General features: G+C 32.2%; 2 protein-coding genes across 6 annotated transcripts in view; one reads left to right on the plus strand and one right to left on the minus strand.

Moving 5' to 3' along the window:
* Nucleotides 1–15,919, plus strand: part of LOC114332197 (advillin) — a 235,697-nt gene that overhangs the window by 45,931 nt on the left and 173,847 nt on the right. The window lies entirely within an intron of this gene.
* The window catches only part of LOC114332196 (BTB/POZ domain-containing protein 3), a 52,506-nt gene that overhangs the window by 35,026 nt on the left and 1,561 nt on the right, over nt 1–15,919 (minus strand). For 3 of the 5 annotated variants that reach the window (XM_028281935.2, XM_028281936.2, XM_028281934.2), the window contains 2 exons: nt 13,263–13,467; nt 12,983–13,178 (listed from right to left, as the gene is read on the minus strand). In XM_028281935.2, coding sequence (XP_028137736.1) covers nt 12,983–13,178; nt 13,263–13,467 — 401 coding nt within the window. The remainder of the gene's footprint in view (nt 1–12,982; nt 13,179–13,262; nt 13,468–15,919) is intronic. The other 2 variants (XM_028281938.2, XM_028281937.2) reach the window with 1 other exon arrangement.

Consider the following 15,919-nt stretch of genomic DNA (forward strand, 5'->3'; position numbering starts at 1 on the left):
TTTTGTTTCATAGTCCTGTCATATTCACTAATTTTTTTTTGAATTATCCCAATATCTCTTTTCTTGTAAGAGCTGTACCATTTTTTGTAAATAAAAACACTGATTGACTCATAAAATAGAGGTTGTATTGATAAGATTAGAATGGACCGCATGCAGCCCAGATCTCAATCCTATTGAGCATTTATGGGATAAATTAAAAACGCTATTCGCCGTCATCCTAGGCCTCCAGAAAATTTGGTACAGGTATGGCCCTGGTAGAGGAATATCGGGCTATTCCCCAGGCAAGAATTAACACATCTTTATTCGATGCTAAACAGATTGCGAGCAGTCGTTGCTGCAAAAGGTGGACATACTCGCTATTGAATTGTTTTGTTGTTAATTTTGTTTTGTTTTGTTAACTTTAGTGCGTTTGATATTTTTAATGAAATAAACCTTCAAAGCAGTGTTTTTATTCACAGCTCTTACAAGAAAAGATATATTCGGATAATTCAATAAACAAAACATTAGTGATACCTCCAGGATAAAAAACAAAATGAGCCCTCCTGATATGAAAATAAAATCATATCTTTCTAACAGATATCAAGCAGTAAAACTTAATCAAACTACTTCAACTTTTTTAAGAGTTAATACTGGTGTGCCTCAAGGTTCTATATTAGGCCCAATATTATTCTCTACATACATATTAAATTTTCCTTCTACTTTTTTATCTTGTTCTCAACATTATTATGCAGACGATACTCAGCTTTATATATCATTTAGTTTAGATGAATGTGAACAGGTGGTCCAAGCAATAAATTATGATTTACTCAGCTTACAAATTTTTTCAAAACAAAATTTTTTTCAAATTTTTTTACATCAAAAACTCAGGCTATTATTTTCGGAAAATCAGCTCATAGAAAAATATTTTTTTAAAATTACTCAAAAAAATTATCTTTGGTGATGATAGTTTAGTTTTTAGTAAAAAAATTAAAAGCCTTGGTGTGTGGTTAGATGAAGATTTAAGATTTACGCATCACGTCAGTCTGTGTCTACAAAGAGGATACGCGGTACTGAAACTGTTATATCAAAGTCGTAGTATATTAAACAGAGCTACCAAATCTATGTTGTGTAATGCTCTAATTTTATCTAAACTTAATTACTGCAATGTACTTTATCATGCATGTCTCACAGAATTCGATTCCCGGAGAATACAAAAGTTGCAAAATTGTTGCCTGCGTTTAGTTTTCGGAATCACAAAATATCAAAGTATAAGTAGTACCTTTACTACACTCAAATGGTTAAATATGAAAAATCGACGAAAACTACATGCTTTATGCTTCTATCATAAAGTTATTAGGGATAGAATGCCTCCATATTTGTATGATAGAATAACTTACAGGACTGACGTGCATAATCTTAACCTTCGACATAAAAATTCTCTCACCTTACCAAGCCATTCAACACATTTTTTTAGACGTTCATTTTCTTTTTTAATTGTTAGCTACTATAACGATTTGTGTGACAGCTTTCGAATCATTTCCAGGACAATTAGTCCTGTCGCCAGGGGGGGTACAACGGCCTCGTTAATTCAGATGGACTTACCCAAGTTTTTTTTATGTATTTTGACCCGTAGAACACGAATTTTTTGGGTAACAGTTGATCCGGATGTCGATAAGATTGTTATAGACCAAGAACTTGAGGAATCAAATAACAGCGATTTTTGGCAAAACAAAACAATATTTTGTATTTTTTGGGTCATTTTAAGCAAAAAATATTTCTACAAGTTTTTTAGTAGGATGCACAGTTTTCGAGATAAACGCGGTTGAACTTTCAAAAAATCGAAAAACTGCAATTTTTAAACCCGAATAACTTTTGATTAAAAAGTAAAACAGCAATTCTGCTTAGCGCCTTTGAAAGTTCAAGTCAAATTATGTCGGTTTTGATTATTTGCATTGCTAAAAATTTATTGTGTTATTGTTAAACAAAGCTACAAACAACTAGTGCGTGAGTGATGTTTCTATGATTTCTCATTTAAAATCGAACGAGTAGGTAGAATAGGTACTAGTGCAATCAAGACTATTTCTACGTTACATGCGTTAAAACGCATGTAAAAGCACGGGAAACCCTACGTGTTTATAGCTTTGTTAAACAATAAAAAAATAAATTTTTACCAATGCAAATAATCAAAACCGATATAATTTGACTTAAACTTTCAAATGCGGTAAGCAGACTTGCTATTTTATTTTTTAATCAAAAGTTATTCGGGTTCAAAAATTGCAATTTTTCGATTTTTTTAAAGTTCAACCGCGTTTATCTCGAAAACTGTGCATCCTACGAAAAAACTTGTAGAAATATTTTTTACTTAAAATGGCCCAAAAAATACAAAATATTGTTTTGTTTTGCCAAAAATCGCTGTTATTTGATTCCTCAAGTTCTTGGTCTATAACAATCTTATCGACATCCGGATCAACTGTTACCCAAAAAATTCGTGTTCTACGGGTCAAAATACATAAAAAAAACTTGAGTAAGTCCATCTGAATTAACGAGGCCGTTGTACCCCCCCTGGCGACAGGACTAAATGTTTAAAAGAAAAATGTTTGAGCTTCTGTTTAGTGAACAGTAACATATATAAGAATATACCAATTGCTATTTATAAGAAATATTAAGTTATTATTAATTATAGATATTTATTTACATTGATTATTGACAGCTGTAAGTACTTCTGAATTATAATATATATTTTTTTATAAATAATTTAAGTTAGACTATAAATTGCAACATTGGGGGTTAGGTGGAAGAGCATATGTATGTTGTTGTCTCTTGACAGCAATATACAAACTGAATCTCGCCCTACAAATATATTATAAATCCTTATTTTATAATTTTTTAAATATTAATAAAGACATTTATTATTATTATTATTATTATTAAACAAAATGAGCCCTCCACTTTTTCCACAGAGTTTTTTAAAGTTAGGAGAAAAAACAACGCTTCCATCCACCCCCGTATAATGCCATCTAAGCAAAAAAATTTTGTTACCGGAATAATAACAAACTATATCAATACATGTCGTACCTACAAACTGATGCAAGAATCTTGAAAATTTGAGTACAAATAATAAAGTTATAACTTAATCAAAATTGTCAAACTTAATCAAAAATTTTGAGTGGCGGAATTTTGTGCCGGTGAGTGTATTATGCGAATAACAAGTAAAAGAATGGAAAAATAATTAGAGACTTATCAACCCAGAGAACAGGCAAGATTAAAAAAAAGTTATTGAATTAATGACCATCTATAAAGTATAAAAACCCAAATAGAGAAAGTACTGGAATACAATATACCTCTAGTGCTAATAGTCGGAGAGATAGAAGCGGATTTTGTGCGTGATAAGTAATATGGAAAAACTATAAGGGGATAAGTTGAATTAGTTGTGTACATGACTTTCACCAACGGCCGGAAACCAGAGTTGGGGCCGAGGGTAGTTATAAGGGGTCAAAGTCGCGGATTTTATTATTCTTTTTATGACGCTCATGATCGAGATAGTGCACCAAAATTTGGGAATAAGTAGGTCATGACGTAACTAAGTAAAATCTCTAGGGGCGGAACGCTGCGTGGCCGACAAAGGGGTGGGGGTAGGGGTGAATGTAAAAAATATAAAGGGTTTTTTGCGACGTTCGTGATTGAGATAGTGGACCAAAATTTGGGAATAAGTAGATCATGACATTACTAAGTAAAATCCTCAGAGCCGGAAACCAGAGTTGGGTATGAGGGTAGTTATAAGGGGTCAAAGTCGCCGTTTTTATTATTTTTTTTTTGTGACGCTCATGATCGAGAGAGTGCACCAAAATTTGGGAATAAGTAGGTCATGACGTAACTAAGTAAAATCTCCAGGGTGGCACTCTGCGTGGCCGACAAAGGGGTGGGGCAGGGGTGAATACAAAAAATATAAGGGGTTTTTTTGCGACGTTCGTGATTGACAGAGTGCACCAAAATTTGGGAATAAGTAGACCATGACATAACTAAGTAAAATCATCAGAGCCGGAAACCAGAGCTAGGCATGAGGGTAGTTATAAGGGGTCAAATTCGCCGTTTTTATTATTTTTTTTGTGACGCTCATGATCGAGATAGTGCACCAAAATTTGGGAATAAGTAGGTCATGAGGTAACTAAGTACAATCTCCAGGGATGGAACGCTGCGTGGCCGATAAAAAGGTGGGGGTAGGTGTGAATATAAAAAATATAAGGGGTTTTTTGCGACGTGCTTGATTGAGATAGTGCACCAAAATTTGGGAATAAGTAGACCATGACTTAGCTAAGTAAAATCCCCAGAGCCGGAAACCAGAGTTGGGGATGAGGGTAGTTTTAAGGGGTCAAAGTCGCAGTGTGTATTATTTTTTTTGTGACCCTGCACAACATTTGTCCCCCACGCAGCGTTCCGCCCCTGGAGATTTTACTTAGTAATGTCATGATCTACTTATTCCCAAATTTTGGTGCACTATCTCGATCACGAACGAAAAAAAAACCTCCATATATTTTTATACTCACCCCTGCCTAACACCCCTTTGTACCCCGTGCAGCGTTCCGCCCCTGAAGATTTTACTTAGTTACGTCATAACCTAGTTACTCCCAAATTTTGGTGCATTATCTCCATCATGAGCGCCACAAAAAAAAAATAATAAAAACCGCGACTTTTACCCCTTATAACTACCCTCGTCCGCCACTCTGGTTTCCGCCTCTGGGGATATTACTTAGTTATGTCATGGTCTACTTATTCCCAAATCTTGGTGCACTATCTCAATCACGAACGTCGCAAAAAACCTCTTACATTTTTTTATATTCACCCCTGCCCCACCCCTTTGTCGATAACGCAGCGTTCCACTCCTGGAGATTTTACTTAGTTACGTCATCACCTACTTATTCCCAAATTTTGGCGCGCTATCTCGATCATGAGCGTCACAAAAAAAATAATAAAAAACGGAATTTTGACCCCTTATAACTACCTTCCTTCCCCACTCTGGTTTCCGGCTCTGGGGATTTTAATTATTTATGTCATGGTCTTCTTATACCCAAATTTTGGTGCACTATCTCAATCACGAACGTCGCAAAAAACCCGGTATATTTTTTATATTCACCCCTACCCCCACCCCTTTGTCGGTCACGCAGCGTTGAGCCCCTAGAGATTTTACTTAGGTACGTCATGACCTACTTATTCCCAAATTTTGGTGCACTATCTCGATCATGAGCGTCATAAAAAAAAATAATAAAATCCGCGACTTTGACCCCTTATAACTACCCTCGGCCCCAACTCTGGTTTCCGGCCGTTGGTGAAAGTCATGTACACAACTAATTCAACATATCCCCGTATAGTTTTTCCATATTACTTACCACGCACAAAATCCGCTCCCAGCTCTTAGACTATAATATTTATCGATTTTCATAAAGTCTTTGACACAGTGCGCTAAGGAAAATACTACAGGCGCTTAAAAATGCAGGCTAGATTATAGGTATACAAAATTATTATACAATATATACCTGTGTACAGGCAACAAACTCTGTCAAATTAAATAATAATAGTAATTGCGGGGGTTAAACAAGGAGACTAAATGTCACCTGAACTTTTTAATACGGTGCTGGCAAATGCTTTTAACAATTTGGATTGGCTAACCATGGGAATAAAAATAGATGCAGAATATCTAAACAACATACGTTTGGACGATGATATAGTCACAATTTGGCTGAGGATCTAGGAATGGCAATGTATGGCACAGGAACTCATTGTGGCTACAGAAAATGTATGATTAAATATAAACATCTCGAAAACAAAAATAATGACTTTGGTACCCAACAAGAACATCAGTATTGGTGGACAAGAAACAGAACTCATAGATAAATATAAATTTATATACTCATAGAAACTTTTAATAAAGTAACATAAAGGATATGTACAAAAATAATACGAATACAGTAAGAACCAATAACGAGGAATCCAGAGAATTTACTACAAGTCAAGGCGTCAAACAGGGATGCGTGCTGAGTCCACTGCTATTCTCAGTGGTACTGGATGAAGCGATAAAGAAAGCCAAGAGAAGAATGAGAAAACTAACATTAGGAAACTGGCAAATGAAACGGACTCAACTATCGGAGCTACTATTTGCAGATGACATGGTATTGATAGCAGAAAACAGAGAAGACTTACAGAACAATCTTGAAATCCTAGAAGAAGAACTATCAAACACAAATATGAAAATTAATACAGAGAAAACAAAAACAATGATAATTTCAAATACGGGGAAGACACACGCAATATAATTAGACGGGAAAAAACTAGAGCAAGTGGAATATTTTAAGTACCTAGGAGTAATAATCGAATCAAATGGTAAACAAGACATGGAAATAAACGAGAGAATGGGACGAACAGGAAGCTTATTTAACACCATGAAAACAACATTCTTGGGGAAACAAGAGATACCGGATAAAGTAAAAATGGCAGTCGTTAAATCAGTAGTTACACCAACAATCATGTATAGCAGCGAGACCGGGAGCTTGACAGGGAGACAAAAATCCAGAGTCAATGCTATGGAAATGAGGTTCCTGAGGAAAATAGCACACAGAAAGAGGACAGACAAAATACGAAACGAAACAATGAGACAAATCCTAAAACTAGAACCAATCAATAAAAAAATAGTGGAGGGACAACTTAGATTGTTCAGGCACATGTGTAGAATGTCGAACGAGAGGCTTACAAAACGAGTGTTCAAAACGAGAGTGCAGGGGAAAAACAAAAGAGGAAGACCAAGAGTTATGTGGGTAGATGAAATCAGAGTCGAGAAGAAGGGATTGACATTGGAAAGTGCAAGAAACCTAACGCAAGATCGGAAAGCATGGAGACTACAATGCCAAACTCAACTCCACCAGCCTTACACCTAAAGGTAGAAAGGCTTAGGACTAAGTAAGTAAGAAACTTTTAAAAGTGAGCTGCCAACATGCCTGAAAAGTACTTGAACAATGCATCCTCCCAGTGTTGACAAACAGACCAGAAACACTTATCTTAACAAAAGCATCAGCTACCAAACTTAGAGTCACACAGAAAAGAATGGAATGATCCATATTAGGAATAAATCTGCGAGACAAAATAAAAAACGCAGAGATCAGGAAAACAACCAAGGTGATTGACGTCAATCTAAAGGATAGCCAGACTAAAATGGAGATGGGCCGGACACATAGCCAGAATGACAGATGGGCGATGGACAAAGAGGTTATTGGGATGTTGACCTAGGAAAGACAAGAGAAGCGTCGGTCGACCACCTACAAGATAGACTGACAATACGGATGTTCACTAATTTTTAAATATAGTTAAATTCAATAGATTATAAGGTATATAAAGACGTACCAATCATAAAACTGTTTAAAAATGTACATTTCTTAAGATAAATGAGTTCATAATGTTGATTTTCTTGGAGGCTAGAAAAACGGTACCCTGCAGCGAGGCTACGTCTGTGACGTCAGCAGTCGTATCGTCTTTGATCGACTAGTTTTGTATACTTATTTGCGAAGTGTATTTGAATGTGTGCAGTTCTTTACGTATTTAATTAGTAAAAATAAAGCCAAATAAGTGGTGTTTTGTTCCTTGGTGTGTAAATACCTTTAAAAACAATAGGGAACTTGCATAAATTTTTAAATTCGAAAAAAATGTTATAAATCACAACAGAACATAATTTAAAACATGTATCAAAGATAAAAAAAGTTTTGTTTGTCTTTCGTTTGGCCCCTAAAGACGATTAAAAATTCAAATTGAAACAGGTGGTCCAAAACGCATAGTGACGTCATATAGTTGTGCATGTACATTCTGCACCAACAAAGTAAACAAAATTGTATATAATTTTAAATTAGACATTATAAACGTCAGTAGAAAATACAGTTATGTAACGTCACAAGCGTTTTTGATCGTTTGAACTATTTTACATTGGCTAAGGGTTCTTCTAAACCAAGGCCAGAAAACAGAAAAAATATATAGATTTTAAATTATCTTCTAAGTTATTATGAGGTTTTATCGCGTGAAAGTTTGGAAATATTATTTTTAAAGGAAACTGAATAATATTACGTAATAAAAAAATGTGTAAGTTCCCTCATAGGTTTGGCATTCGTTTTGACACTGACACTAAGTTTTATAAATATATTTGATAATTTCTATTTCTGATATATTTGAGTGTTTTTAAGATATATTTTTTAAAATGACCGAAGAGGGTTTTTGTAAAGGGCAGTCTGATAACTTACCTATAGTTGATATGTGTATGGTGGTTACATATTTTCAAAAGAGTGAAAATTTTTCCGTCGGAGAAGTTCGGGGAGTTAAAGCAGATAAGTAAGTACATATATTATGTACCTATATTATACTCCCATTATACCTACTAATTTTATACTGTGATTTTATTCTGATTATTATTCTCATAAGTATTTAACGATAAAACTTAGTAGGTACACACTTCCTATTAAGTATAGTGGCAATATTATAAAACACAGAAATATGAAAAAATATACTTGTTTTATTTAACACTATTAAGCAGACAATAGACTACTTACGATAAAATGATCTTGACATACATGAAGACCTTGTGTATTACCTGAAATATATTTTTTCGACATGCAAATAACCACTTTAAACGGCGTTTTTTATCCCTTGGTAATCTAATAAATATTTTATTGGGGTTTTGAATGCTTGTACTTGTACAGAATGGCACTAAACAATACTTATAAAGTTTTTCTTTATTTTCCATATTAATCTTTCTCTTTTTTCCTTCAAAACCTGTAAACTCCAATCCCAACAAACTGGTATATTTTTTATATTATTACAATGACATACGATAAAAAAATGTCATTACAATATAAATATTTTCCCATATTTCGCGACGATGCTGTGGCCAAATACCCAAGTAGGTGGAGGCCAATAAACTAAAGAAGAAGAAGAAGAATATACTTACATCTAACCCTCCCACATCACTGATACAACCATATAAAAAACTAATGTAAAACTATGTGACGTCACGGGCCGTCTGAACTACTTTAAAATAAAGAAGACTTTAAATTTGTATTTCTAAGTTATTATGAGTTTTTGAAGCGGGAAATTTTGGAAATCTCATTTTTATACAAAACTGAACATTATTATGTAATAAAAAAAAATGTGCAAGTTCCCCATTCTGACAAGATTTCTATTACAGTTCCAGCTAATTTAAATCGTAAAAAGAAACGTAAAAAAGAAGTATATGTATCAATAAAAGCCAAGAATTTCTCTTGCGAAGATCACTTCTTTATTTTAAGTTATGGATCTTTTCCTAAATAAATGGGTTTTTAAATTAAGTACTCATTTTTACCCAATTCTAAGATATGTTTTAGATTTAAGTGAGCTTGGTTATACAAAAATAAATTGTAAAAATTCTTAATACCTACAGTCGAAAACTTCGTATTTTGGACTTAAAAATCTTTGGACTTAAATATTTGTTTCTAAATATCCAGGCAACGAAATGGGTTAGCAAGAAAATTTTTACAAAAATAAAAAGTACCTATATATGTATGTATGTAGATAGGGGTGATAGGTACACTGCGACCCGTAGGATCTATTGTGTCCCAAGTACCTATACAGGGTGCGCCAAACCTCTGGTCTTCTTTGATTACAGCTAAACTATGAGATATACAAAAAAATGTTTATAACAAAACTAATGTGGACCAAAGAGGTCTATAATTTAAAATTATTTTCAATTATACAGGGTGAGTCAGAATGACGGTATGAACCAAAGTTGTATTTTTTTAAATGGAACACCCTGTATATTAAATCATTTTTGAATATATTATTTAAAAATATGAAAAATTTGTATAAGGTCTTAGAGGTCTAAACTTAATAATTTTCGAAATATTTACATTTTTATTGAGAAAAATGGTAATATTTATAGGGTTGTGGATTATGTTTCCAAGGAAATAAAAATTTAGGTGATAGGTCAAAGTTTTTAAAATATAGTGTTATTTTTAAATAATTTAATATTTTTTACTTTTAGCCATAAAATATACAGTGTGATCACTATTTGCAAATACAAAATTTTCTCATTTTTTTTTAAATGGGACACCCTGTATATTAGTTTTGCGTTTGGTAGTAAATATTACAACCTTTCTTTTGGTATAAGGTTGTATGTACCTAGCATGTTTCGTTTTGTAGATATTTTAAAAAAACTATAGATTTTACGTTTTTGCGGATTTTTTATTTAAAATTTTTTTGCAAAAAAAAAATTATAATCTGGTTTTAGAAACATAGACTAAAATATAAAATATGAAAATAAAAACGTAATTAAAGATTAAAATAAATCGTATGCTAGTACAATTCAATTGAATTTAATAACTTTAAATTATTTTACAAAAAATATTTTACCATATTAATGAATACATAAATTAGTTACTAAATTAAATAAACAACCAAATTTTAAATCAACCGTAGTAATTCTGCTACCGCAGCAACTTTCCTATACCAAATTAATTGTTAGTTATATTGTATTTACGAGTAAGATCAGTTAATAACTTTTTAATTTACCTACATCTTGAGAACGTATAAAGTATGCTTTGAAACAAATGAACGTTATGGAAGTATATTAAGAAGTAAATAGTATCTATGTACCTACTCGTGTCACAAAATCTGGTAATAATTTCTAATGGTTTCGCCCAAAACAAATGTCATATCCAAAAATGTTTCGGTTAAAAAATTAAAATTTAAAATAAAAAAAATTGTTACAAAAATTTCAACTACAAAAGTATTCCCAGTTTTTGTGACACCAGTAAATACTATTTATATTAATAAATAATTTGGATGATACATTTAACATTCATTTGTTTCAAAGCATACTTTATAATAATTTTTATATTCTCAAGATGTATGTAAGTAAATTTAAAAGGTAAATTAAAAGTTTAACTAAATAAAATTTAACTAACAATTAATTTGGTACAGGAAAGTTGCTGTAGTAGAAAAATTACTACGGTTGATTTAAAATTGGGTTGTTTATTTATTTTAGTAACTAATTTATGCATTCATTAATATGGTAAAATATTTTTTGTAAAATAATTTAAAGTTATTAAATTCAATTGAATTGTACTAGCATACGATTTATTTTAATCTTTAATTACGTTTTTATCTTCATATTTTATATTTTAGTGTATGTTTCTAAAACCAGATTATAATTATTTTTTTTGCAAAAAAATTTTTAAATAAAAAATCCGCAAACACGTAAAATCTATAGTTTTTTTTTAAATATCTACAAAACGAAACATGCTAGGTACATACAACCTTATACCAAAAGAAAGGTTGTAATATTTACTACAAAACGCAAAAGTAATATACAGGGTGTCCCATTTAAAAAAAATGAGAAAATTTTGTATTTGCAAATAGTGATCACACTGTATATTTTATGGCTAAAAGTAAAAAATATTAAGTTATTTAAAAATAACACTATATTTTAAAAACTTTTACCTATCACCCAAATTTTTATTTCCTTGGAAGCATAATCCACAACCCTATAAATATTACCATTTTTCTCAATAAAAATGTAAATATTTCGAAAATTATTAACTTTAGACCTATAAGACCTTATACAAATTTTTCATATTTTTAAATAATATATTCAAAAATGATTTAATATACAGGGTGTTCCATTTAAAAAAATACAACTTTGGTTCATACCGTCGTTCTGACTCACCCTGTATAATTGAAAATAATTTTAAATTATAGACCTCTTTGATACACACTAGTTTTGTTATAAACATTTTTTTGTATATCTCATAGTTTAGCCGTAATCAAAGAAGACCAGAGGTTTGGCGCACCCTGTATATAGTTTATGATCTTTCAATTTGTCTGGAGGTTTAAAAGACTTGGTGTCCAGTGTCCATAACATAGTAATAAAGTAGGTTCCTATTTATTACCGACAGACCCTATAAACTAGAAATCATTTAAATTAGTAGGGCAAAATCTATGCAAATGCTATTTAAATGCATTAATTTTTTCGAATCCTGAGAAAACTAATATATATTTTTGAACAATTTGAACGCAGAATTAAAGATTACATTATTACTGAGGGCCGAAAGTCCATTAGAATAAACAAAAAGTTTTCTTTGAATGAAATATTTGAAATTAAAATTCACACTAAATTTTCTCTTTTTTTCCACCCCTGCACCTTATTACATTTCGCTACTCTGTGGTTGATTTATTTCTTTACAAGATGACAGGAAATCAGACACCATTGTTACATGTACAGTACATAGGTTAAGCGAATCAGCTATTTTAAAACCTTTCATTTTATTTATTTATTTGTACCACCCAAAATATGTCCTTAGAAACAGTCTATCCACATTAAACTAAACAAATTCAACATAAAACTCCACGTTAGCCCTGATAAAACAATAAGAGAACAAAAATGTAGTCCGTGTATTCAATCAACGGCAAAATACAAAATAAAATGACCTGAACTAACGTCAAATAGGCACCCAAAGAGAAAGGCATACTGTGGACATGGCGCGCGCGCTGGAGGATACGAGTACGACTAGTGACGTCACAGGCGTTTTCTTGAAATTTAAAATAATGCCAGATTTCTAATGAAGATTTTTCATAGAAAGGCTTTTTTAATTTTCTTAATATTTTAGAGAATTATTCCTGGGGTGTTTCTTAATAGTTTTATATGTTTAAAATGACTATTAAATTTTTTGTGAACATCCCTGTTTAAGAAGGCTAAATAAAAACTGGATGAGAGTGCTGCAAGATAGACGAGGTTGGAAATACGAGGAAGAGGCCTATGTTCAGCAGTGGACTTTTGGGGCTAGATGATGATGATACATATATTATTTTTGTCCAGTGCAGTTATTAAATGCAAGTGCAGCAAAAAACAAAAATGATCACAATCCTACTCTACAAACGTAGAATATCCAGGCCATTGTTTCAAACAAAAAACCCTGTAGTTTAGTAAGTGAAACACAATTACCTATACCATCTAGTCTGGGTACTTTCGCACCTGAAGTTTGAGTATGTCTAGCAGCATAGCGGGTGATTGCAAAGAAAAGGTCCAATTCGGAGAAAATGTGTAGATCGTCTTGATCGAATACTGTTAGTATAGTGGTTAACTGGACCTCATCGAAACTACTGTCTTGAAGTACTTCTTGGGTTTGATTGCATATTATCTGAAATAAAAAAGAGTTATTTCTGTTTACATCTGAAAGAAACACTGAGGTCGAAACTTGAAAACTAATATATTACTTGCTTACCCTTATGCATTTTTCCATCAACATTGGTTCCTCGAAGAGCTTAGCAAACTCATATGCTCTACATGCATTTTTGGGATACAAATCAGACCATAAGTATTTTGTGCATTCTTCAACCAAATGAGGAAGCATATATTTCTTTGCTCCATAACACAATTCACATGCTTGGTCAAATGATGTGAGATTGATCTTGTCAGTGTATATATACCTAGAAAATCACAACAAATTATTATATAAAACATGCAATTCAACTCTTAATTCTTATTCTAAACTATTGGGAAAAGGGATATTTACGTTAACCTACCTTACAAACATGTCATACGACTTAAACATTTACCAGTACAATGGAAGGTAGCACAAATAATGCTAATCCCTAAACCTGGTAAACTTCAAGATGAGAACTTCTTACAGACCAATAAGTCTACTGCCTATCATGTACAAAATTATGGAAAAATTACTATCTAAGAGACTAATAAAAATAGGGATGTTCACTAATTTTTAAATATAGTTAAATTCAATAGATTACAAGGTATATAAAAACGTAACAATCATAAAACTGTTTAAAAATGTATATTTTTTAAGATAAATAAGTTCATAATGTTGATTTTCTTGGAGGCTAGAAAAACGGTACCCTGCAGCGAGGCTATGGTCTGTGACGTCAGCAGTCATAAGTCTTTGATCGACAACTAGTTTTGTATACTTATTTACTCAGTGTATTTGAATGTGCGCAGTTTTTTACGTATTTAATTATTAAAAATAAAGCCAAATAAGTGGTGTTTTGTTCCTGGGTGTGTAAATACATCAAAAAACAGTTCTGACAAGATTTTTATTACCGTTCCAGCCAATTTAAAACAGAAAAAGAAATGGTTTGTTGCAGCTAGAACTTAAAATAACTAACTTAATAAAATAAACATTATAGAAGTTTTCCAGAGACTTTCGGCCCTTGGTAATAATGAAATTGTTCTTTCTGCATTTACATTTTTCAAAAATACTTATTAGTTTTCTCAGGATTCGAAAAAGATGAATGAATTTAAATAGCATTGGACCAAGATTTTGCACCTACCCCCTTAAAGAGTAAATGAAAAAGTTTCGGGACCTCAAATTTGTATTCCTTAAACTGGGATATTCCTAAAAACGGGATTCTAATAATACATACTTACAGTAAAAGTAAACATTGAAATAACTACATGTGGATGTAGGTATGACTTTATATTATATTAAAATCATTAATAATTTAGTGAAAAGATTGGTTGAAATGAAAATGTATAATACCCAAGTTCAAAAATATTTTTTACCTTGGAACAGTTGTCAACTCGAAATACGAAACAACCGAAATAAGATCTAGAGTTGAAAAGGACATAGCAACATTTAACAACATGCATGAGAAATATTTTCACCCATTGCGACATAATATCTCTCCCACTAAAAATGCGGCTGCTAAAATGTTATTATTTCCGGTCTTGCTATATGGCGCAGAGGCCTGGACAATATTGGAAACATTAATGAAAAAGCTAGAGGCATTCGAGATGTGGGTGTACCCACGTATCCTCAAAATATCCTGGGCGACCCACACCAACGTACAGGTATTGCGTCGAATGGGAAAACAAAAAGAAATCTCTTTTACAATTAAGAAACGAAATAAATATTTCGGTCATATCATGAGGCATGATAAATATCGTATACTCCAACTGATAACGCAAGGTAAAATAGAGAGCAAACGCGGACCCAGAAGAAAAGACACTCATGACTTAAAAACTTACGCCAATGATTTGGACAAAAATCGATCGAGTTATTCAGAAACGCCTCAAATGAAATTAAAATTGCCATGATGATAGCCAACGTCCACAACGGACAAGGCACATGAAGAAGAATAGAAATATTTTTAATACACCTAACCAAGGTAAAGTAATAACCAGCCAATGTATGTATACAATATGCATGCGTACAATGCATGCATACAACTTTCTCTATTTTTTTTTGTGGAGTATTAAGCATTTATTTTTTTAGCTTAAAGAAGACATGGAAAATTATATGGAATATACACTCAGTAAAGCTGTGGTAGATTTATTTTTTTACAAGATGCCAATAAATCATACACCATTGTTATATCTACACTACAGTCGGTAGTTTATACGAATCGGCTTTCTGAAAACCTTCTTCCATTTTATTTGCTTATTTTTGTAAAACCCAAAATATGTCCTTACAAACAGTCCTTTAAACTAAACAAATTCACTATAAAACTCCACTTTAACCCTGATAAAACAAGACGAGAACAAAATAAAATGACCTGAAACGTCAAACAGGTAAACAGTAACACTATGAGAATGGCGCGCGCTTGGGGTATGCAACTAGTGACGTCAGGCCAATAGAGAAGCGTTCTTGAAATTTAAAATAATGCTAGATTTCTAATAAAGATTTTTTATAGAAAGGCTTTTTCAATTTTGTTGAAATTTTGGACAATTATTCCTAGGGTGTTTCTTAATCGTTTTACATGTTTGAAATGACTTTTTAATTTTTTGTGAACATCCCTATTATTACAGCAAAAAAAACTTCTATCAGCACACCAATTTGGATTTAGAGCCATATGTTCAACTATTGAACAGAACTAATATACTCATTTCTAATTTTATCCTTCTTTGTCACTCCACTCATCCATCTAA

Source organism: Diabrotica virgifera, chromosome 6, assembly GCF_917563875.1.
Source record: "Diabrotica virgifera virgifera chromosome 6, PGI_DIABVI_V3a".
Taxonomy (NCBI): Eukaryota; Metazoa; Arthropoda; class Insecta; order Coleoptera; family Chrysomelidae; genus Diabrotica; species Diabrotica virgifera.